General features: G+C 38.2%; 1 protein-coding gene across 1 annotated transcript in view; it reads right to left on the bottom strand.

Annotated features, from left to right (window-relative positions):
* NEK11 (NIMA related kinase 11) overlaps window positions 1-25,276 on the bottom strand; it is a 96,115-nt gene that overhangs the window by 9,622 nt on the left and 61,217 nt on the right. The window contains exons 14-16 of the mRNA XM_086615164.1: window positions 21,309-21,433; window positions 15,451-15,511; window positions 9,771-9,867 (exon numbers count right to left, since the gene is read on the bottom strand). Coding sequence (XP_086471290.1) covers window positions 9,771-9,867; window positions 15,451-15,511; window positions 21,309-21,433 — 283 coding nt within the window. The remainder of the gene's footprint in view (window positions 1-9,770; window positions 9,868-15,450; window positions 15,512-21,308; window positions 21,434-25,276) is intronic.

Below are 25,276 nucleotides of genomic sequence, written 5' to 3'. Positions count from 1 at the left end.
TTATGCATTTAGTTACTTTTGCCTTTCCATCAAAACAAGACAAACTTTAGAGAGCTATTTACGCATTTAAAGAGGCAGATAAGAGTTCTAGTCCTTTAATTTTTTTCCCAAAGAATAAACATTTAATATCTAAAGACTTTTCAAAATAGGACCCTGGTCATTCCTCTGTCTCAAATCTCTTGAAAAATAAAATAATACTCTATCTAGCTGCCTGAAAATATGGCATATAAAAGACTAATTAAGATTTCTATTAACTTTTACAGAAACATAACAATCATAATATAGTATCTAAATAATTTGTTTCAACTAGTAGATTCTCAAAGATAAAACCCAAGCTTGCTTTGAAACATGACTGAACCAGAAAAATTACCACTAAGCTAAATGTATTTTCGCAATACTCAGCTCTACTTTTCAGGATCAAAATTATTTTTCTGTGGAAAAAAAAGTTAGTGGAGATACATGTCTAAGGTGTTACCTTAAAACCGAGATCAAAGTTAGGCCTTATAAGTACTAGCATCCTCTGGTTTTGCCCCAATCTCTGGCCATGTTGGTTAATGTTAATATAAACATAGTACGTGTACTACTGTAAATGTTGTTCAGCTAGTTTGGTATCTCCAAACTCTGAAGCCCAACAACTCATGAAAACAAGCTGCTCAGCAATGAGGTTTGCTGCAGAAGGAGACAGACCTGCAACACAGCCGCCCACAATGCTGCAGCACCCTCAGAATTGGTGGCTGCTCCCTTTGGAGTGAGGGCAAATGCGTTGTTTTGGGTCTGCTACCCTCTCCTTCACACAAGATAGTTTGCATGTTCCCCAGGTTTCTGGTGTTTTATCCCATGAGTTACTTTTTATGATGCCAGCTCTGCATTGCTCACCTCCTTCCACAGGGTAATACACCGCCTTCCACATGGGAGATGCATACCTGAACGACTTAAGTAATCAAAAGAAAGAAAACACTATGTGATGACTACGAAAAAACATGGTGAAGGGAAGAAGGAAAAGGACAGATCTTTCTTAGAGACAAGTACAGTAGTAGAATAGCAAGCAGATGAAGACAGAAGCAACATGGGACACGGTAAACATCGGTAGCCCTGGTAAGGGTTTGGTGAATGCCCTTTGCATATTCCCTACCTATATTTCTACCAAGTGCCCTGCAAACCTTCCAAGGTTGCAGTGCTGCATCTAGTAAACACTGTCAAGATTCTTCAAGTGGTTCTGTACTGAAAACAAAGGATATAATTAATGTTGTGTGAAAGCATTCTCACATTTGCAAACTATTGACAATACATAATACAATCCATGTATTATGTATGCACAGCATGAGAAACTAGGGAAATCATGCTTTCTGTGCAAAACAAAAAGATGTATTAGTCTAATTCTCCTAATGTTTTGACTGTTTGGGGCTACTTGACATTTTTAAATGAGTGTGTCTACACTTACGATTTTATGTATTTTGTTACTAGATAAAACCTCTCTCTAATGCTAAAGCAATTATGACATTACTGTCCATTCTAAAAAAAAAAAATCCTTAAAAATTCAGGATAATAGAATGGCTCATGGATCTATGACATGCAGCTCAGTAGAGAAGCTGAAAAGTAAGTTTCCTTTACATATCTAAGTAAATTCACAAAAATCTTGCACTTTAAGGGTTGGACCTGAGGTTTAAGCAACATGAAAAATGAGCACCAGGATGAGCATCCCAAGAAAATACATCAAAGTTTAATCGTGCCCCTTTCCATGTTAGCTAATAGACACACTCACTCTCGCTACCGAGTTTGTTCACTTTATTCATTCCAAAGTGCTAAGTATTGCTGCTAAGAACTGCCAAAATGATGGCATTGGCAGGTGACGTGCTCTTCCCATCCCCAGCTGCAGGACGGAGAGGATCAATATAAGCTTCTCAAAGAACAATGTACAACTTGTGAGAAATACAAGTACAGGCAAAAGTAAAGAGAATGGTCAGCCAGCCTAACTTTATATATTTACCTTAGTCAGCTACCACCTTTGGCACTGGCATAAGAGAAACGAAATTCTTAACAGGTAAATTCAGAATAGGAGCCTAAAACATGTGCTCTGAACTAGCCTGTGTCTTTGCAGAAAGAGTGCCCAGAAAAGTTCATAGGCACCCAGGAAATATTGCTAGAACCAGGCTGCCTGAACATCATCTTGTAGGACTACTCCATTCAACGCCTGATTAAGCCAGGCAGTTGAATATTTGCATAACCTTAGGCATCTGTTGTCTTTCTGAAGACAATGCGCTACTTGTGCTTAACACTATGTACATGCTGAAGTACTTTGCTGAACTAGGGCCTTAATCTTTGGCACCTTTACTAGGACAACAAATGAAGCAACTAAACATCAATATTTGTAATCAGGTTTACACTGAGATACAGCAAATAATCTAGTATTGACTCAATTTAGGCTACATAGCTGGGGGCTTCATACTGGAGAGTACTTCAGAGAAGCCAGCACATATTCTATATTACAGACTGGTTGAAAACCCAAGAACATTTGGATTAGTGACCTGGGACTTTAACATGAAATTCCATTTTCCATAAGCATTGGGCTAGAGCAATATATACATGCTATCTTCAGCAGCAAACAACAAAAAAAAAATGTTAAAACATACTGTTGTCGCCAAATACTTTTCAGTAGCAATTGTTCAATTCCTACATTACTCATAGCTGGCAGGGCAGCATGTTAAGATCTATACAATCAGTACACCCCCATATAACAAATTATGGATCACTTGCAACTTTCGCTGAGCTCAGGCATATTGGAGCTTGTCGAGAAAAATAACGGAGGCCCTAAAGCTGAACAACCACTAAAATCGAAGCCCAACAGCTGTAATACTCTGGGCACGTGGAATGAATGCTCTTGACCATTTTAAAGATGTCATCATTTCCAACTCAAACATACAGGACTTCTGTCCCATTACAGCAGGGAAACAGATTCAACCAGCAAGCATGAAACCTGAGGTTTGTTAATTTGGTTGCCATTCCTTTCTGCATGACTCTGCATGTATTAAGCAGAAAAGGAGAAGCCACTAGTAACAAACTATTTCTTGAGGAAATTGGATCTTATCAAGTATTTTAGTTTATTTCTTGTATGGAAGCCAGGCAAGGTCAAAATGAATACAATGGATATTCCAAGATTCACACATTTTCACACCTCTCCTCACCTACCGCTATAATCTTGAAGATGCAATCTGATGCATCTGGATGCCAGGGATCACACTGTTCCTGATGTAAGGATGAAATGCTATGTGCATGCAGTTCCCTAGAGGAGTCCAGGAAATTAGGACCCCACCAGCAATTCAGCAGTAGCTGTCAAACTATCAACAGGAAGATATTCACAGGATAACCATCTCCAGGGTGCCTCAGTACTATTGGCAGTGAGTGGAACTTTACCTCTTTGGGTGTTTGAGATTTTGCCTAGTTTTCCCTTCCTGGATGTTGACAGCCCAAACCACAAAGCTGAAGGAGGCAGAGACAGAGGGCTGAGACATCAAGAGAGGCAGCCGACTCTTGCTGTGGAAAGGGGAACAGCATGGACAATGGCAAGAAAGTGAATGAAGACCCACGGAAAATGCCTGGGGAATTAGATCATCAGCTCCAGCTTCAGTCTTGAGGGGGGACTACTACATCTGCTGCAGAAGACTCCTACACTCATAGGCAGTAGCCACTACCTCTCTCACCTTCATTTCTTCTTAGGCAGGAAGAGCCCAGGATACACCCATTCCCACTTTCTCTCTCAGTTGTTGCCTTGGGACAGCAATGACTCACAAGCTGGGAGTGTTCACTCACTTATCCCTGACAGGAGATAAGCAATCATGTTCTCAGCCTGGTCATGTAAAGGTGGGTTCAACTCTCCTAGTGTTCCCGTTTAGTTTTACTGTATTCTCACTTCACTTGCGAAGTAAACAGTAAAACAAAAACATTTCAGACCTTCAAATCTGGGTCTGGAAAGTAAGTAAACAATTATCTTGAAATAGATTAACAGTAAAAGAAAGAGAAACTCATGGGCTAAGATGTTTAATGCATTTCTGTAGTGAGCTCATTTGGCCCTAAACAATTAAGAGATGGAGACTGGCCTTTAAAAATGAGGTGTGAGAAAGACTGAGATAAGGAGGATGGATACATAAGTAATATTTCAGCTCAGCACATGAGAAGCAAAAAGCTACAGTTATGCTGTAAGTTGTCTTGGGATCACCAGACAGAAATTATTACCAGGAAATGGAGTGTTGAACAAAACAACTGTGGCATGTTTAAGAGGAAAGTTCACGGTCAAAAACGTTCCAGGATCAATACTCTCAAGAATAATGTCCTCTAATCATCTGCAAAAAAAAACAGTCACAGCTCAGATAGTGTCAATAAACTTCCTTACCAAATAGGTTTTATCTGTGAGAAGACATCTTATTCCTTATGCATGTTTACATCATGACACCTTCAACATGACAATCAATGGCAGTTAAAAGGTCACTGAGAATTTTTTTTTTAATGGAAGTCTAAAAACTCAGTTACCTTTTCTATATTTTTTGCTTTTGTCTTCACCTAAAGCTGCCCTTAATGATGTCAATAACAAAACCAGTTTCAGAAGGCTCAGAGATGGCCCTTAGGAAGGTCCATCCAGCATCTAATAAAACACTAAATCAAATAATGACCTTCTTTACTGCAGTAGTTCAAAAATGCGCAGAAACAAATGTACAAAAAGTCTTCTATATTGAATAGTGCCTATTCAATGACTTCAGTATGACCTTTCTTTCTGAATTTTTAAGATAAACGATACATTTGATGCCAATGTCACAATTACTTACACTCAGCAGGTGATGATGAAGTCTTTTGCCTGATCATGGTATGCTGCTGTGTGTAAGACTTCAGGGACTGACTAAGAGGTGCTTACTGCTGTGCTAAAGGATTTTAATTTACTTAAAATTTGGGGCATAAAAGCTTTTTCCTTTTACTGACATACATTTTATTGAATTCTAAACTGCATATTAAAGTTCATGGCTATTAAAATGACTCATTGTATATATTCATGAATACCTCCACAAAGGAGCACAAAACACACTGTACTAAGTTTTTTTTCTTAATTTCCTACATTTTTATTTCCCTTTATACTTTCAGGAAAGAGAGAACAAGATATACATTCTATTCCATAGCTATTCCACTATTTAAAAACTAGCCTTACTCTGTTAAAAACAAATCCTGATTTTATAAAGCCAAGAAATGAATTTTGACTACAGTGCTGAAGAGTCTTCAAGGGAAAGTCTCCACTCACTGGACACCTGGGATATGAATACTATGTAATACAGGGAGGTACAATTGTGAATACAGCCAACTGCACCAAAACTCGTAATAAGGCTTGTTCTTTTCCACAGATTTCTAGACACACTTGTCTTCTCACCTTCTCTTTTCCATTTTAGATCATGAAACACTGCACAGACTTGAGATGTCAAGTATGCATCATAAGACTTTCCACAGGCTTCTGTGCTTTTGCCAGGCCCTTCATTGTGGTCAAATTGTAGCTGAGGTGGTCAAAAACTTGGAAAGCAGGGCCTCAGAATAAGACAGAGTAAGACAAAAAGAAGCAGAAAAAAATTTTCAGCTTCAGATCTAAACAAATTGGTTCTGTCTCTTTTAACGTAAATTTTGACCTCTTTAGCCTCTTACAAGCTATCAGTGCTGTTAGTCCAAGACTGAAGAAAGCTTTGGGTTTGTCTACCAAGTTTTTCAGAAGCTGGCAGAAAACAAGCTAGCATTGCTGCAATGACTCTTCTAAAGCCTTTCCTTAAGGACAAAATCAATCTTTCAGGCAATGCATACTGCCAAAGTTTCTGACACCTTGTAAAGAAGACCATGGCAAGTTGTATGGACCTCAGGGGAAAAAAGAAAGAATAGGTGGTATAACAATTTGATCTGATGGTGAAAAAAACACTTTGGCTTGAGGCGTTGTTTCTGAAGAACAGCATGGTTCTCTTCTGAGATAAGTAGTTGAAAAGTCTCTATAGAGATGCATCGGTGGAACTGACATTAGTTTTCCTCATGGATCTGTCTGCTGAAGATAATTTGGCTCTAGATAGCATGTGAATAGAGCTTCTCAGACTAAGACATGCACTTAGTTACCTAGTACCATGGATGGGAACGACCATGAGAACGAGATGGTGACCATGACAGAAAATACCAAGAAACGACTCCTCGTTTCCTGCATCTAACACTATTCCTCAGCTTAAAAATCCCAATATGAGAAATATGAGTGACTCAGCTCTGATTTATATATTTGCTTGACTTTCCACTAACATGCAAGGCTGGGAAGGAGCATAATGAGATATATAATATAATATCTCATATACATATAATGAGCTCAGATAACCTTCGAGGGAGCTAGTTCAAGAAATAAAGATTTCTTATCAACACTGCAGAAGATCCCAATACCAAAATGCTTAGCACTGAAGTAGAAGTTTCTGCACAGAGAATGAACTCCACTTGAAAGGTAAAGTTAAATCCCTGCTGCTCTAAACTTTATGAATACTGATACCAAGTATAAGAAATTAGAAATTGTTGTCACTGGAGTAGGCTATTTTATCATGACTTTTACTGAGAGGACAGTAGTTCAAAATATTGGAACAGAGTGTAACGGGAACTGGAAAGAAGATGCCAGAGAAAATATCAGGGATTGTGGGGAAGGAAACTGGTGATGGAATCATAAACACTATAAGGCTCTCTATAGGTTAAGTCCTGAGTCTTTTTTTAATTTAAAATTAGGAGAAGACAAAAGACTTATCTACCATATTCAAGAACATCTGTGGCTTCCTTCTACATTCCTGCAAGGACTTTTAGCACAACTTCCCTCTCACATGAATATAGGTATAAAGCACTGCACAAGAATACAGTAGAAACTACCTAAAATGGCACTTCAAGGGATTTTGGAACTTGCAGGTTGATTGCATTTCAGTTCCCACCCTGCAGTTCGTGCCAAGAGCAGAGAGCACTGCTCTACATAACACTTTGGCCTTTATGGAAAATAAATGTTTATCAAACTGTGAGTTTCTCTGCTGTCAAAGAACGGATTTAGTGCAGCACACCGTGATGACTCAAGCAATGAGCACACCACATCTTGTCAAGCGACTGTCCTGCTGCAGTTGTTTGCAATCTCGTATCATTCACATGTCAACTAAAAATGGCTAAAAGGCCCTTTTGCTGTTAGATTCTGTGTTATTTTACATGAATCTACCATTTTTTCAAAACTAATGAAAGAATTTTTCATTGATGTTACATGTAATGTGTAGGCACAATGCTTACTTTCTGAGAAATTCATAACATAAGAGAGTCTCCCTCATTAGAATGTACTGCTGTTAGCATCTGAGAACAGCACCGATCTCAAATCTTCGTACTTGTTTCTATAGTGACTTGCCAGCTAGACAGATTTCACTGCACTTCCACATTGTCCCTACTGCTCTTCTTTTCTGTTTCCTCATAAGAGCTCCAGCTACTCAGTTTCTTTAAGACAAAAAAACCCCACATTCTCTCTTTCATTAGAAGCCATCAATTGGAAGACCCCAACACAAGTCTGTGGCTTCCTGAGTAAAACTGAATAGCACGAGTTTAAATATATTAGCCTTGCCTAAGCTGCACTGCTGTGTGGATAAAGTACAACACATCACATGAAGTTTGCTGAGGGACGAGCAGAGCAGCTGAGACTTAATGCATCATTATGCATCCAGATGTACTTACTTTTCACCACTGAAGACTCCCCCTATGTGCTCTGTGTGAAGACCGGCCATGTGTAAGACTTTGCCAGGATCTCCTTGCATGTGTGCGTGCTGCGTACTGTGCTCACTCACTTGTTTCTTAACACCCTAACTTCCAAACAATTAACAAATTCACTCACCTTTACATATTAAGAAAATGACAAGGTCATAGTATGTTTAGGAGAAAGATCAATAATCTGAGTAAATATTTTGATAGACTTCTTTAAAGTAGCTATTAATAGTGCACAGAAGGAGATCTCTACCTTTATTCATCAAAAAATCCATACCAACCCAAAACATAACCCTCTCCCCTAGTTTGTTCTCTTAATGAATGTAACATGAAAATCATTCACAGGTATGATCTCCTGGAAGTTCTCAAGATGCATGAGGTTGGATGGGTGGGTATTTTGGCCTACAGACCCAGCTGACTGTTGCCATTCAGGAATGAAATGATTAGGAAAGTGTTGCAAAACCAGGATGTCTAATAAATTCAACACAAATTACTGCAGTTAATCAGGCTTTTCATTAGCATATGGCTAGTTGATAAACTATTTTGAAATGTGACGTTTCCAAAGGATAATATAACAGGACTTCCAAATTTTTCAGCATATAACCGCCATTATGTGCTTAGCCTATCAGAACCAAACAACTGTGAAAACCATGAAACAACACTGGAAAAACAGAATCTGAAAAAGTAAGTGATTTAATCATAACTCAGCCCTAAAGGCAATGACCATGCAGTTGAAATAGTTAAGGTTTATCCTGTAACCATGAGAACACAAGGTGAAGGCTGTAAGATTAGCGGGCATTTTGTCTGAACAACCTCACCTTGCAACTAGCTGGCACAACACGGTGGATTTTTTAATTTTTATAAGTACTTTCCATGAAAAGGGAATGGAAATCAATTAGAATGGCAGGCTGTGAGACCTGCTGACTGGTTGCACAATAAAGGCTAAGCTATGAAGCGAAACCCTAGGAGCTGCTGCACCTTGAAATATCATAAAACTGAACAACTTCTATCTGGAGTAAATGTGATTAGTATTTCCCTTGAATAAACAGTGCATTTGGCACTGTGAGTTGTTTTAAACAGTGATTGGCATCAATGCTGCTGTGGTTGTATTAATTTTCTTTAGGGGATTCACTTAAATAACTACTAGTGTTAACTGTTAGAACTTATTTGTATTCTGATAATATTCACCATATTGTTCATGCTGTTCACCTACACAAGATAAAACTGCCCTTTTTTAAAGACTTTACAGTCTGAGATCAGTTGAATGTTGCAACACTGCAGAGAAAATTTGAGTTCAGAAATAATACATAGCATCATGATTATCAGATCAGTACTTAAATTAGGGCACAATAAACCTTGGAAGGCCAGAAATTACTGAATCAAGATAAATGCTAAAGACACATTAACCAGTACATTCTAGAAAGGAGGCACAGATCTTTGTTTTATTAAGACACTGAAATCTTTATTAATAAAGCTGGGGTTTCAATGATGCTGAAAACAATTAGACAATGAGTTCCAAAGGGAGCTGCACATGTAAATTCCTTTGTCTCATTTGAAAATCTCAGCCAACAACAATCATGTTTGGCTTAAATTATCATGTCATCACAGCAAACAAATCCATTAGTCTTTCATTCCAGGCAAGAATGAAGTGTATCTGAGAGAACAAATATGGTGGGAATGGATGTCTGCAGGTGATTTATGGGCATGTGCTGAGCTAATAAAGAAAGCAAAGTTCAGAACACCGACAGCAGTGAAGGCAAACTAGATCCTGGAAGGATAACAGTGATTGTGCAGATTATGAGAAAACAATCAGAAGTTACAGTCAACCTTCATCCTCTGCGGAAGCAAGTAAGAATCCAGTCTGTACAGAATAACTTACCATCCACTTTTTTGTTCAAGGGATATTTTTTGTGTGGAGAAACAACACATGGTTTTCTTTGCTGTGTTGGCAGTTTTTCAAACCCATCCTCTTCATTTGAATATTGGTAACACATAAACATGCTACTTACTCCCTCATGCGTTTCAGTTTGGTCTCAGCCATAGTGCTGTTGAGAGCTCTGAATCCCTGGGCCACCCCTGGAGACACTCTGGTGACAGTTGCTGAGCCTACAAATCAATGCACAAACACATAACCTTATTCACCTTCATCCCCTGAGCTCTATTGCAGCGTCAAAGGCAGTCAGAAGGAGGAAGACTATTCCTGTTTCCCACAAGGAAGCGCCACATTAATTAAAGATTAATTAGATTACTAAATGCACATTGAGGCCAACTCCTTTCTGAGAGACAAGTAGATTTATAGCTTAAAGGCACCAGAACTGTAACAATTTTCCTTCTATGTAGCATACAGGTAATTACATCACAACAGAAAGGACAGTCACTTGAGGAAGTGCTGGGACAGATAAATAGTCAATAAAATGAAATTTGCTTAGACAACATGAATTTTCCTTCATTGTTCTTGCACTTACTTATAAGAGCAAGAACCTTCTTCCTAAGAGGCAAGCCTCTGCTTTAGCTTGATCATTACTGTAAACTGGAAGTATTTAACTTATGACATCACTTTCCCCCACATATGAAGGTACTTTTTTAATGTATGCATATATACATTAAAACATACCTGTATATGTTAATACATATACATATGTGAGAAATATATGTATACACACATGCACACTCTTTCTGCTTACGGGCCTCGTGGGCTGTTGCAATATTTAAGGACCTAACGCTCACAGACCGCTGTGGTATTCATCCACAGGAACACAGAGGTGCTGAAACACAGAGGACTGTCAGGGTTGTCAGCTCAAATATCCTACAGAAATGTGTGGGCTGTGGCACACAGCACCCAGGTACTCAATACACATGGGAGGGCTCTGCATAAGATGTGAACAAGCCAAAAGTCACACAAACACCTTAACACAATGCCTTGCCTAAAGAACACACACTCCCCTCTTAGCAAGGGTTTTAAGCTTGGACTCCGCTGGGGTTTCGTTTGGATTGTGTTAACGTGGATCACACGCAGCCAGAGGGGGCTTGCAGCTACCTTCCTGCTATAAGCAATACAGACACCCCCAGGGAGCAGTGAATGCTTCCCTGGAATGCATAATCACAGCTTTCCCAAGAGTTAACCTCCTATGTCTTATGTGATTCTAGATCCTGATCACATAAGGTTGAATACTGAGATTAAAACTTTCTATCGTGAGAGATCCTACTGAATCGCTCACAGTGTTTGCTGGATTCAGAAGATAGGAAGCAGGCATGGAGACAGACCACAGAAGAATGGATTCCTGACTCTGTCATCTGCCTATGGACAAATGATTTGACTTTTAAAAACATTTTCCTAATTTCTCTTTACACCTAATGGCTAACAGTTGTCTGGTGCCTAAGTATTACAACTGAGGTACAATTAACATAGTTTAAAAGATTAAAAATTACAAGCTCAGTTCTTACTAGCGACCAGTAACTCCATCTATCAATGCAAAAAACACTTCCTGATGATTTACTGCAACACTATACGTGCATATCCATACATTTTTGCATGGGGTCTGTAAGCATTCAATTACTTTATCAGCACTGGAAAATTCAGCTCTCCTCAGAGCAGCCCTGAGGAAACCCCCAGTGCCGTGCAAAGCAACGCTCGTGACTTACTGGGTGGCACACTTCTCTTTGAGTTGGCATAGAATTAAGCTCCAAATGTGGGGCTTTGGGGTTTCAAAAGCAATAAAAAAATTGATGCCCTGAGCATCAGTGGTCTAAGGAAAATATAATCTTTGCATTCTCTTAAGAAAGAGTACAGCTAATAACAGGCCCCAGCTAAATTCCGGTATTACTATTATTACAGGATGTATCACTGTAGTAAGAGCTCAGCATACTCTTTCTGCTTAGTGGGTTCAATCTGTTTATTGCTACAATATCTTCTTCTCCTCCGACATTTCATTATTAAAGACATCCTTCTTCCTTTTTTCTGTGATTCCAGGCTAAATAATGCGTACTTTGTCTGCTCTCCACATTGGCAGTCGGCCAAGCAAAACTTACTCTCTACACGCAAACTACTATCCATCTTCCTCTCCATTTAATATGATTTTCTAGGTACTATGAGGCAGTTTCAAGGACTACAGATTGTAGGATGCTGCAAAGGTGTGGTTAGTCATAAAAAAATGAGTTCTCAGTGAAAACTGCTAAGAGCTTTTTACCTTGTTGCTACAATAAGCCTCAAATATTTTTCCTGGGGCAATTCATAACCCACACCAACCAGAAACAGTTACTTGATTAATAATATAGTTTTCACCCAGCTTTGAGCACTTTGCCTACCCATACATCAATGCAGAACAAGGAACTACACTGCTTCAAAAAGTGGCCAGATAACTATTTGCATTTTTATGCAATATATTATTCTTGATTCATTAAACAAAATCAAATAAAACAAGAGCACCGACTTTTCAAAAACAGGTACTGTGGCTTTTTAAATTTATTTCAAAGATGAAGACTCTCGCAGTATATAGAACAGTATTGCAGAGAACAACATAGGGCCAAAGGACAGATCATCTTTGTCCTGTCAGGTCATGGAGCACCAGTTTGAGGTTCTCACTGCATCCTTCTTACTCTGTCAAAGGGAAGATGAAAGGATCTGTAGGGAAAAAAAATCCTCTGGGTGACATTTATTCATAGGTACTTGTATTTAAAATGGGTGATTATGATTATCTGGTGAGACTTTTCATACATTATGGCCCAAAGGCATTCCTACCAACGTTTCTGCTAACTGCATAAATGGTGATAGACATCTACTGCATCTCTTGGTAAGCCATTATGTGTTGTGAAGATATTGTCTCCACTGAATCACAGACCTCTGTCTGGATTTTGGATTTCTTTCCTCAGCTTTCACTGCTATATATGAGATCCCACAACGCCTTTTTCTACAAGATTAAAAAGGTCATTATAATCGGATGCATTTTCCTGAGTTTATAAAAGACACAGTGACACAACTACCTCTAACCTTCTCCTTTAAGCTAAGTAGATTTAGTAAATTGTAAAACCAGGTTTTCAAACTTCATTTAATTTTGCAGTTCTTTTCTAGGATCTTCACAATTTTTCAAACTTCATCAACATGGATTATCTTATTTCAAGTATACTCCACATAGAACTGTATAGCCAACCTGAAATGGACCTTGTACCACACTAAAGCACTGGTATTCACAGTGACTCAGCAGAAGCTCTTGAGAAAACTCAGTTACTTCAAAAGTCCTTTTACCCTTCAACACTGAGGTTTATACTAAAGAAACTCCACTTGTGGAAAAACAATGCATATTTATTGCATCCCCTTTATCACAGACCTTGCTGACGTTAAAAAAGTTGTAGTTTTATTCTATTCAGATGTTCTCTAACATCTGCTTGAAATGGCGCATAATTTTTTCACAATACCTTCAACAAGGAAAGACACTACAGGAAATTCTGTCCAGGCCAGATTTCTGCATCTGCCCCATTACTGCCATGAAATCCACACTGTTTTCAGGAGTAGTCATTATAATGATGGTGTAGCTCTGTAGCCCAGCAATATGATATTGTCACTGCTAGTACTAGGTCACATGCTTGGACCTGAGTTTGCAAGGCTTCAGGCTTTGTCTGAACTTGTCTTGACTTGCCAGGAACTTTCATTTAATTGCTTAAGCTGTAACAGCAGTTATTCTAACGACCAGGTAGTTGTGGCTATTTTGTTTTATTTTGGTGTATTTTTGTATCATACAACCCACATTTTTAGATGGATAGTAGTATTCTGTGTAGAATGACATATTTGTAACTAACTTAGTTCAATTTATGTAGAGAAATACAGGCCTTGTAAAACAGCAGATGCCTTGAAAAGTGAGAACAAAGGATGAAGTGCAAAGGACAATGGGCACGGGATGACAAGAGGTGGGGCACAGGCTGCTGCTGGCAATCCTATGGCTATAACCAACATGCTAGTGATCAGCTAAAGAAATGCAGACCTGGAAGTGGACATAACTAGCTTTAGGGTGAGCAAAAAGAACAAGTATCTAACCTATGTAAAATGCACCATATACAAAAAATTTTGATGTAATATGAATTTGCAGCCCAGTGAAGTAAAAGCAAGGTATAAATGAACGTTAGCAAACACATAAAAATTTCCCCAGGCTTTGTAGCTTGACATTGGAAGAACTTAAAATAGAAAATGTTTAAAATTCCTTAGTGACACTGAGCATACAAAGATAAAAGGGACCCTAGTAGACTTCTCTCTTATTAGCATCACATATATTTGTTTGGAAAAAATCATACAAACCTAATTACTAACTCAGCTTGGAGAAAGGCTTGAAATTTCAGCACAGACTGGTCAGAGATTTTTTAATCATCAAAGCACAATTTAATTCTTTAATATTATAATTTAAAAATGCATCTTCTTGTTCTTAATACTGAATGAAAAAGAGGAAGACAAGAGTCTCTCTAATACTAAGGGTTTTTTTTAAAAAAATACAACCCACTGTTTGGCTAATACTCTGCGTTAGTCCCAGAAGCTCTCAAGACAATTCCTCTCTTTCACTAAAATAACAAAATATTGAAGCATAGAGTTGAATTTTGTCCCTAGTTCCACTTTTGCAAACCCACTGCAGACAATGATGCTGCAAATGCATAAATGAGTGCAGAATTTGAAGACCGTGGGATCTCCATTAGTGTGAAGACAAACGTGAATGTTCCATCCTTCAGTCCTAAAGATCAACTTGATGTGCAACCCAGGTGACCAGACATGATTCAGCGCCTACAAGGCTATGACGGCCACAGCTTTGATTACTCCCTTTCACTCTTTTTCTTCTTTGGCTTTCCCTTCCCATCAGTCTGTGCTCATGAGCAGAGAAACAGAGCTCGGCAATGCAGGAACCTCTGCAAGGAGGATTTCCCAGGCTTCCTCTACATTCTCATGTCAGAGCCACAAGATAATACTGAGTCAGGTTTACCCCAACTGAATGAGTGTAAACGAGGCAGCTAAATGAGACTGTGATTCCCAAAGGAGAACTCATCCCGTCTTTCATGCCACCCACATGCAGGCTGCTGCTGGCACAGTTCAACCTGGTGGTCTTCAAGGAGAGCGACTACACCAAACTCAGTAAATAGCCTTTTTTTATATAAGTTTTCTTTTTAGCTTTTAAGTAGAACACAACATAAGAACCCAGGCTTTCAAACTCTAAATTTATAGACAGAATTTGCAGGAGATTTTAGAATTGAATTGCAAACTTAAATTCTCCGTTATTTTTCTGTGCTTGTAACGAGACACCACAAAATAAATATTATCCAAACTTGGATCATAATTTAAAAAAAATTTTAAAATGTTTTAATTCATTTTCTCTTATTGTTACCAACACTAGAAACTATAAAACAACCTACATATCCTTAAATATTTTCCTCCAGAGAAAAGGTGGCAGAAGCCAAGTTTTTAAAAGCTTCTGTTGTAACATTCCAACACTTATGACCATCATGCTTTATGGCTCTATTATTTTCAACAAAAAACATTTAACTGTGTATGCCCTTTGTTTTGGCATATTTATAGTTCTCTGCAGTAGATTAAGGAAGCAATTTTCAAGAAGACCATGCTTTTTGAGTTATTTTGTTGCAAAATGGAAATAATTGGACTATGATTAATATAGACTACTAATAACTGCTATTACATTTAAAGAAGAGATATCATCTCACCCAATGAGCTACTATTCAGGACACTCTCCAAATACTTGACCATTGCCTCGGTATCACTGTCCTGTGGGTAAATGAAATAAAGAATAGAATTAGTGTGGGCACAAACTTAAATATAAACACTATGTACCAGAGGCATGATCCTACAAACATAAAGGATATCACTTCCACTTACGACTGTCAACACTACACTACAAAGAGTCTACATTGCTCAGGATTTTTTTCTGTTTACTTCTCCTAAAACACCAGGCTTGGGATTTATGTCATATACAAACAATTATTTATGTCAGATTCCTTGCAGAACACAAGTGTGTAGAACAACTGTGCATGAAGTTTAAAGAAGATACGTTTACTGTGAAGGATGGTGTGCAGTCTCTGAAAATACGCCAGCATTTTCTCATCGGTTAGTTGTGGAATAGCTAAAACCATATTACATTGAAAAAGGCAAGTATGTACTTCCTAACTATGCCAAAATTTCTTATGCTTATGATAGCTGCCCACTGCAAAGTCATATTCATGTTTCATGTTATTGCATCTACTTACATATTTAGTAACAACGATTAATTGAAAAAAAAAATAATTAGGATGTTTTAGCACTTGTCTATTTCAAGTATTCTGTTACCAGACAGATGATGAACAATTTTGCCATGATATCTTCCATGTGAAACGCCATTTGTGCACACAGATGAAATTTAAAGATCTAGCCATTAAGCAATGACTGTGCTCCAGGAAGTAGGTCACAGAGAAAATGTCACTTTATTAAAGTCCGAGAAATTTAGACTCTCAGTTTCGAGGAACTGCTGCCACATCACATTTGACAATGCGGAGTTTCTTGACTATTTAAAACTGAAAGTCAAAAGCTTGACCTTGCTGAAAAATCTGCCAAAAATCTTTATTTTAAAAAACATTGAGCAGCTTATGGTTTAAAAATTTTAAACAATGGAATAAAAAGAAGCAATATTAACCTCAGCTTCTACAACACACAGTCTGCTTTATATTTCTCTGCTCCTTCTTAGTTTCTTAAACTGAGGAACTGCCAGTATACCTTAACTGGATAATAATAATTGTTGGCAATACTGTTAGCTGGTTAGTGATGTTTCAGTGCAAGTCAGAGCTCTTATGGGTGAGCATAGTCTAACTTCTTATCACTCTAAGTTGTTTCATGGGCATATATTTGAAACAGGCTCTGCTATTTTAGCTGAGGTTTGCAAGATGGGAATCAGCTTCTTGGTTGAACATTTCAGCAGGTAATCCAAAGGCTCATAGGTTTGAAGGAGCTGCTTTGCCCTTTTGGAGCAGCCTGTGGTTTCTAGTTCTGCAGCCCATCCCAAGTGCCTGAGTTACCTCAGATGATCAAATAAACCTGAACTTGCTTAACTGGAGCTTTTGCCAGTTAGCAGCAAAGTGCCGAGGAAATGCTACAGAATGCATTACATTTATATATATAATATATATATATAATATGGAATTAAGACAGACTTAATGTTATAGATATAATTTCTCTGTATTTGTAAAAACAAAAATAAATTAAATGAACCTTTAGGACTTCATTAAAAAGTTATTAAATCTTTTTCATTCAAAACTAGAATTTGATATTAATTCTCTGCTAATATAAATTTGTAATTATTTTTATTTTCATTATCACTAACAGTTAACTGCAAATCGATAGATGGACAGACAAAAACATGGTAGATGGCCACATACAATATTAATACAATTGCTTTAATAAAACCTTTTTTTCTTTTTGAATTAGATAAAGATTGTAATTCTCAAACCTTTGACTTCTCACAACAGGACATAATATTTACTCCATATAATCACAACAGAGCTTATTTTTCCTCACTACACTGTAAGGCAAAAGATAAACTTTCACCACTTTCATCAGCACTGGTTTTCAAGGAAACTAGCTGGCTTATCTTGGCTATCTTGAAATAAAACTTTAATGAGGAAGAGAACGTGGTTTTCACACAGTGGTAAATAGCTGAATAAACTGCTAATCACCTTACACTGAGGTAGAAACTACCTGTGCCTTTTCTCCACTTGGGTTTAGCAATCCAAGAGGATTTTAGCTGTTTTATTTAATATGCTTCTCCATTTAATATATTTCTTTAATGTTTCTCTTTTTTGCAGAGAAAGCAAAGCCCAGTAGAATAGTCAAGGGACTCTGACAGACGCGCGTAAGAGAGGTCTCTTACGCGTAGGAGCCCGTGGGGATGAACGCTTGCATGCTTCAAATTCAGAACAAACGAACCCCTTTCTAACAGCAACAGACCATGCCAAGGCACATGTTAGGAATCCAGTGGAGCATGTTTTGGGTGACAGTACACAGACCACCCACAGCTGCTGGAGCTATGATAATTTATGCCAGCTGATTATCTGGCTTGACAATCTCAGAAGTGACTTGGAAACTGAAAATGGGAAGCTAATGTACAACAGCAGCAGACCTTGTCATAATGAAGAGGGTGAATTTGCTACTATTGTCACTAAAGTAAACACAAAGAACAAGCTGATAAACTGCAGTAAAAAGCATCCATTAGCATCTCAGCTAAATCAAGGCAATGAAAGTTTCACTGTGCACTAACTTCTCAAGATGAAACCTCTCCTAAGCTTCATATTTTTTATGCTTTTTAGAAATAGTTTCTCATTCTCTTTCATGTTTTCACCCTAATTAGAAACCAGTGTTCCTAGAAAAAAAACACGTGGAAAAGAGCCATTGGCTTGAAGAGGTAGAGGTCTGGAAAGGTAATTGGCAAATTGCTGCTTGAAATCCGGCAATCTGCATTTCTGCTCTAAGAGAGACCGACAAAGGACACTAAACTCCAATGCTACAACCAGGGTGAGAGATTCAGGTGTGCTTAGGGTCCGAAATTGGTAGTAACTCCACATCCGCAACTGGACAATGTAGCTGAAAACACATGGGCTGTATTGACAGATATCAATGTGGGAAAAACAGCAGTCTCAGCTCCCATCCTAAACCATTAAAATGATACCATTCCAGTGTCTAACGCTACCTTCTCAACTGAGGAGGAGTTGCATCCCACGCAAGGCCACCATTTCTCAATTTGTCTTGACATCTGTGGGCACCTAATATAGCTTGAACAAATAGCTCAGATGTCTTTCTACATCATGCACCCCAACGTGTTGTTCAATTAGATGACTTTCCTGACCCGATGCTACTGAATGAACATTAGATTTTTTTTTAATCATTGTTTGAAGTAATGAGGTCACCAGGGAGCAGCACCAGATGCAGCACTTCCACACTTTCTGCACAGAAGTAACTAGCAAAGCAATCTTGGCATTAGAAAATCGAGAGATTTGCACAGATTAGGAAGGCAAATATCTTACAAGTCCTTATCCTGTATTGCAGTGGAATGACTTCTTTATTAGCACACACCTCCAAAAGCTTAATTTATGAAGGTATTTTTGAAGAAAGGGTTTAAGAGTATGAATCTCATCATAGAAATAGGAGTAGGAGTTTTGATATTAAGTAAATGACTGCAGAAGCAAACCCCTGCTATACACTAGCAAGATCAAATCTATTCTGGTAGGATTGGAAGCTTATTATTAATACTGAGCATGATCCCACCTACCTTTGAGTGGGATTCATCTCGTATAACTGTTGACATCCAGAATGGAGATGCCCCATGCATGCTAATAACTGCAGATGCCTTTATAATCACCAGAGAGAAAGAGACCTCTCAGCATATTCCATCTAACCTACGTTAGATGTTTACACCAAGATAGCATTATTCCCTAAAAATGCTTGCTTACTTCCCCTTACTGTACAGAATTTCCATTCAGTTAGTTCAGACATAGGTGTCCAGATGCACACAGCTAAGGTCAGTCTGCTTTGACCTCAGACTTACTGTAGAATTTTTCACTTGAGAAAGGGAAAACTGAAAATTACGCTCACTTCCCAAGAAAAAGAAAAGGTGATTGTGTCAATACCCAGAAACACACTTCTGCATTATGGAAAGGTGCTGGGGTCAACATCAGAAAAAACAGAGACAGACAATTAGTTTCTCTCACAGAGGAAGTCCCAAAAGGTAAGTGCTCACTGGGAGTACTTCCCAGTCAGTTTATGCGGTCCAGTTTCGCAGAGGGATAATGATCTGTGTGCACACAGGCTGCTGGTAGAGGGAAGCCACACGGCCATCAGCCATTGATGGCCATCAGGGCTGGATAGAGAAAAGAGGTGCCACTGGGACAGCTCTTCCAGCCCACAGTGCTGGTTCTTGTCATCACCGAAGTCTGAGTCACTGCAACATGAGGGAATGTCAGTGCTCAGATCTGACTGCCAACATCTAATTTATTCTGCATTGTTGAGAAATCTATTCTTATCTTCTGCCGTTTATTAACTCTAAGCAGCAGTCTGCCTGTTCAAAAATGCAATTGATTGACACTTAACAATACTGTCAATGAAAGTTGAATGAAAATTTTAAAAGGCATTCTAAAAAGAAAAAAATATGTCAGAGTCTGATGAAAATCAGCAATAATTTATTTTCAAGAGTACCTCGTGGGAGACTTTCTTGGCAACAGAGTGTTTGCATGTCTATGTGTTGTGGTTAAACACAGACCTAGCAAGCTGAAAAAAAGCATTGTCTTAGGTATTCCCCTGATTTACAATTGACTAACAATTTCTTTAGAACAGTACAGTATAAACTGATCCTGAATTTTAAAACATCCTGTGTGTTTCATTTGAAAGCTAGGAGGCCATTTCTAGATTGAATGAAGCTGTTTCTGAGAAAATTCAAGTTTAACTGGTGAGAGAATTTCAGGACTCCCCACTACTGTGGTAGAAGTACAGATCTGATTTCTCACACAAACATTTTATTTTTGCCTTAAAAACTACATCTTTCTGAAGCTATTTGTTCAAAATTTTCAAAAATCAATATAAATTATTTGTAATTTAGTGAAGAGCATTAGCATATGTGGTTGGCTCCCTAAAATGCAAAAGACATCTCACTCTGTTTTGCAAAGTTTGCACATGAACTCAGAATAAGATACATGATATGAAGAAGAACCATATAGTACTGTTCAGAGGCACTGTATTGCAATGCTTTAAGTTGGTGGCCCAGGGGAGAAATTAACTGTTCCTGGATACCTTAGAAAGATCCATTTTCAGAACTGACTTGGGCATTTAAGTTCATTGATTTCACTGAGACTTGATCACTGGAGACAAGATTCATCTCAGCTCATTCTGATCAGATCTAAATTAGTTGCCTTTTCCAATAATCTTCAACCTTCTTTACACTGCAATCCCTAAGACTTTCTTGTGGCAGCCTCACCTGATAAAGCTACTTTAAGCCTTTCAATAATAAGTTTTCTCTTCACCGATACTTTCTGAGATTCTTGGGAAAGTCTACAGATTTGCTGCCCAAGTCTCGCAGTTGGTTAGGTTCACAGTTCATCACACTGTCCTAGAAAATACATCTAATATAGGCAGGAAGAAGTGGCAAGCAGAAGTGTCTATCTTTCTTCAAGAATTAGAGCTGGAACATAGATCTTATGCTTGAAATTTAATTTCAGCTTTAACTTAATTTACCCATAGGTAACAACATGACGCGAGAGAACCCCACTCTGAGTGTTTTATAGTCACAAGGAAGTTTAGTGACAACAACCCACCTTAAGGCATTCATGAGAGTGTTATCCTTAATCTTGAAGGAATGCAAGAACCTTTCTCATCAATGTCTCAGATGAATTACATATGCATGCACATATAATTAATTAATGATATTGATACACACGCACATTCCTAACAAAAATTTCATTAATGTCAGTAGGACAAGATCTCGAAAGTTTAATTTTCCCATGGAAAATGAGCATCAAGTGCATACTGTTTTCCCAAAGGTCACATATACCTGGTGATTTGTCTTAGAGACCATGTGTGATGGTTCCACATCCTCCTCCTCTTCACTACCTTCTGAACAGGATTCAAATTCATCATTATAATATTCTTCTGCAATTTCTGGATCTTCAGGGATCTCTAAAGGCAATTATGAGTTTATAGACAGAAAAAATGTATGATATTAAAAACATAAAATGGATTTTATACCATCCATGTTATGTCACCAGCAATGCATTCTGTAATTGAAAACAAGAGATAGGTTCTCAGATTAAAATGTTCATCTTTGATGACATGATAAGCAGTGCTAAAGCTGTCTCTGGTAAAAGCTCAGATCTTCACCATATGTAAATTAATTACCTCAAAGGATTTATATCGATTTTGGCTTGAAATCACTGAACCATAGAATAATTCAGGTTAGAAGGGACCTCAGGGGATCACCTAGTCAGAGCAGGGTCAGCAATGAATTGAACCCAGCTTTCATGAGTTGAAATTATGTCCCAGTTTGGTTTTCTCTAACACGCATAACCTGTGGTGAATACAACTGCTACGCTAAAATGGAAAATAATATATATTAGGCACATGTTTAAAAGATATAAGAAATAAAATCTATATCTTTTTCCAAAGTTTCCTGAAGCAAAAGCCTAACAAAATACAAGAAACTGGTGTAAACTCAAGCTATGCATACTTGGCTGTCATGCTCTCTCAGTTCATTGCTATCATAAGTTTTAATAGCAGCAGTGAGCACAATATTAATATAGCCAATGAGCCTATGAAGTACAATAATTGTTATTAAAACTCAACATATTCATCACAGCATGAAAGACACCTCAGCCCCTCTGCTCTGGGTGAAGTCCTTTAGCATCACAGACTACGTAAGTAAGGAGTTAGTGAAACAGCTCGAGGCCTGACTGCACCTGATTTGGGCAGCTGTCCTTTCTCAACAGAAGCACTTAGGCACGTGTTGAATTTTAAGCAGATGCTGGACTGTGGTGATTATCTGAATAAAAAGCAGAATTCCCATTTTTCTAGCCAGAAAAGTACAAGACAGAGTTGCTCATAGGAGCACAGGTCTGCAGCAGAGACAGGATCAAAAGACAAGGGAGCTCGGCTCTTCAGCCATCCCATCTGTATCCCTAAGCATTCCTGGAGAGAGATGCTCCAGGAGAGCTAACTGTCATGCTTTGATTTTAGGCAGTTCCTTACTGATTTATCAAGATAAGTTGCATCCAAGCCCAGGAAAAATATTTTTATGCTACCAGTTTTCAAAAAGAAAACATTTGGTATCCGTCTTTGCCTGGTATTATTATAAGAAATGTAAGGTAAAGATAAAAAACATTTAATATTCAGTTGTCATAAATCACCACAGTCCTAACTTTAGCTAATGCGGATTTCCACCATTCTCCCCAATTAAGACTGTCACGTAAAAAAAACCTATAAATCTACTTTTCTTAAATATTACTGCAATAAAATAAATTAAATTCAAACAATATGACATTAAAAATACTTAATAGATTTTTTCTTAACTTGTTTCACATGGATAAAAAAACCCCAAAAATGTTTAAACAAGGGAATACAATTGAAATCCGTTAAAAGACATTGGAGTTTGGGCAGGAGGAATAATTTTAATCTTTAAGGTGTAAGAAAGAGAACTCAGGAAAAAAGTAAAAATATATTTATCTACAGCACTAGGTGGTTGAATCTCTCCTGTTGAGACATGATCTCTACTATCTACTGTCTCCAATTAAAAAATACTTCCTTTTTCTATAGACTTGATTTATATCTAAAATGCTGACACCTTTTCACTCAGATTTCTCTGTTTTAAGATACCTATGGAAGCTGCATAACAGCACCAGGCTCCACTTCCACAATTTCTTATCCTTCCTGTTTCTATTTTTCACCTTTCTTAGTTTATTGTGTTTAATTGTTAGAGTTCTGTAGAGTGCCATTTGTCCGAAAAGGCTAACGCTTCATGTTAGAAGAAAAAATTGGAAGAATCTTACATACTATTCCTTTTTAACATGAGAAGGACACTACTAAATTAAGATACATCTCCTCTTCCAGATGGAGGGAACGTTGTTTTTTCTTTCTTGCAGAGGCTGTCATTCCTGTGATTAGTATAATTTTATTAGGTTCATCTGCATTCTATGTCTATACACGCATTCAAATACATATGAATCAGCCTATTTATTATGTTATAATGCAAACATTGGACTACACTAGCGTTTTCTGAGTTGTTTTCTCCTCCCACATTCTTTATTTGTTTACTGTTGTACTAAAAACCATAATCCTCCCTTTCCTAACCAAACAAGGTATGAAAATCAGTTCTTTTACTCATAAATGTAATTTCAAAATGTCTGCTCTGGCTACAGAGAAGCTCTATACCTTGTGAGTAGCCCATGACCAGCTAGAACTGATGATGCCACCGAACTATGTGGAGGGGCTGATACTGGCCATATCCCACTTCCATGCCAGCTTTTAGATCTGTGTCAGAATTGCTCACTTTACCATTTGTGAAATTGTTTTTGACAGCTGCTCATAGATGGCTAGTTAATCTGAGCTCAGTAATATTGTTAGTTAATCTGAGCTCAGTCTGAATGTTAGTTCAGACACCAGAGATGTTCCAGGGTACAGACGTTTACTTGCCCACATTCAGAAACTATTCCAAGTGATTTCTGAAAGGAGACAGCACATCCAGTGGATGGGAACGTGGGATTTAGCTACTACAAGTCTTTAAAACTTCTTGGTTTTATGACACGCACCTTTAAAGAAGGCACCTTCAAAACATCAACACATTCATTTAGACTATCTGGTTCCATATAACAGTTTCTTGAGTTCTATCAAGTAGAGCCAACTCCCAGTCATCCATGTGCTACAGATGCAGAATTAATCTGAGTACAGAACAGCTTATTTAGTTGAGCTCCAGGATCAGCCTGATTTCAAGAACACATAAGCTGGCTTTAGCATAGCAGATACCATAAATTAACACAGCGAGCTGTATCCATGCTGGTCCAGTAAAGTCTAAGCGTGGATAACTGGAGTGAGCTAGGAGAGGAACAGTGTCACATTTAAGAAGGTCCTGACACCATCTGCAGCCCATCTGGATCTCCTTGCTCATACAGTTCTCCTGACTGCCCCGAGCACAGTGAGTCCAAATCACCCCATTCCTTGCACACAGCAAAGTCCCCCTGTGCAGCACAGATGTGGTAGGTAGGGACTCTGCTTTCCTCGCAGACCCTTGGAAAAGAAAGTTGATGGTAACATGCAATGTAAAGGTTTCTAATCTTCTGTCAGCTGGTAGAACATGCAGCCTGACGGCTGCAATACCGCTGTAATATAGTTATCCCTCAGATGCCCAGTCTCCCTCTGATACAGCATGCTTACGTGCTCCTTATGGAGCAGAATGGAAGGTCTCTGCTGCTGCTTCTGTCCCCTCACGCCCCCTGATCTATCAGCTGATCTCTGAAAATACATTATGCTTTATCTAGCTGAGCATATTGCACTAAGGCCAGTCACAGTACCTTTTATTTGCTTACAAAGCACTTAGTGCAGAACAAACTCAGCTATTGCTTCCGTATTGCTAGGCAGCTTAGGTATAGCACTGAGACACCTGATATTTGCTATGAGATATTCCAAAGAAAATGAGCTCTGAATAATAACATTCGTCTTTAGATTTCTTTCTATATATTAGCATGACGCTAATAGTGGAAGGAAGGGTAAAACCCCATTATCTAAAAAAAACATAAGAGCACGGTTATTTCCCAAGCAGACAAGCTATGCAGAAAACAAAGCCATGCAATACTTGTCATATTTTGCTTAAATCCACCAAAAGCTTGTTTCAGGTATCATGGTAACTTGGCAACAACAACTGTTTTCTCCAAAGAGATGAAAATACTTTGATAAATATTTTTAATTTTCTCTTGCCGTGAAGTCGTATTTATAATTGGTGCATTGACGTAGCATTCTCACATTCCAGTGCATGAA

This window comes from Tauraco erythrolophus, chromosome 7 (genome assembly GCF_009769465.1).
Source record: "Tauraco erythrolophus isolate bTauEry1 chromosome 7, bTauEry1.pri, whole genome shotgun sequence".
Taxonomy (NCBI): Eukaryota; Metazoa; Chordata; class Aves; order Musophagiformes; family Musophagidae; genus Tauraco; species Tauraco erythrolophus.
The sequence above is the reverse complement of the archived record's forward strand: the minus strand, read 5'-3'. Positions and strand labels throughout refer to the sequence as shown.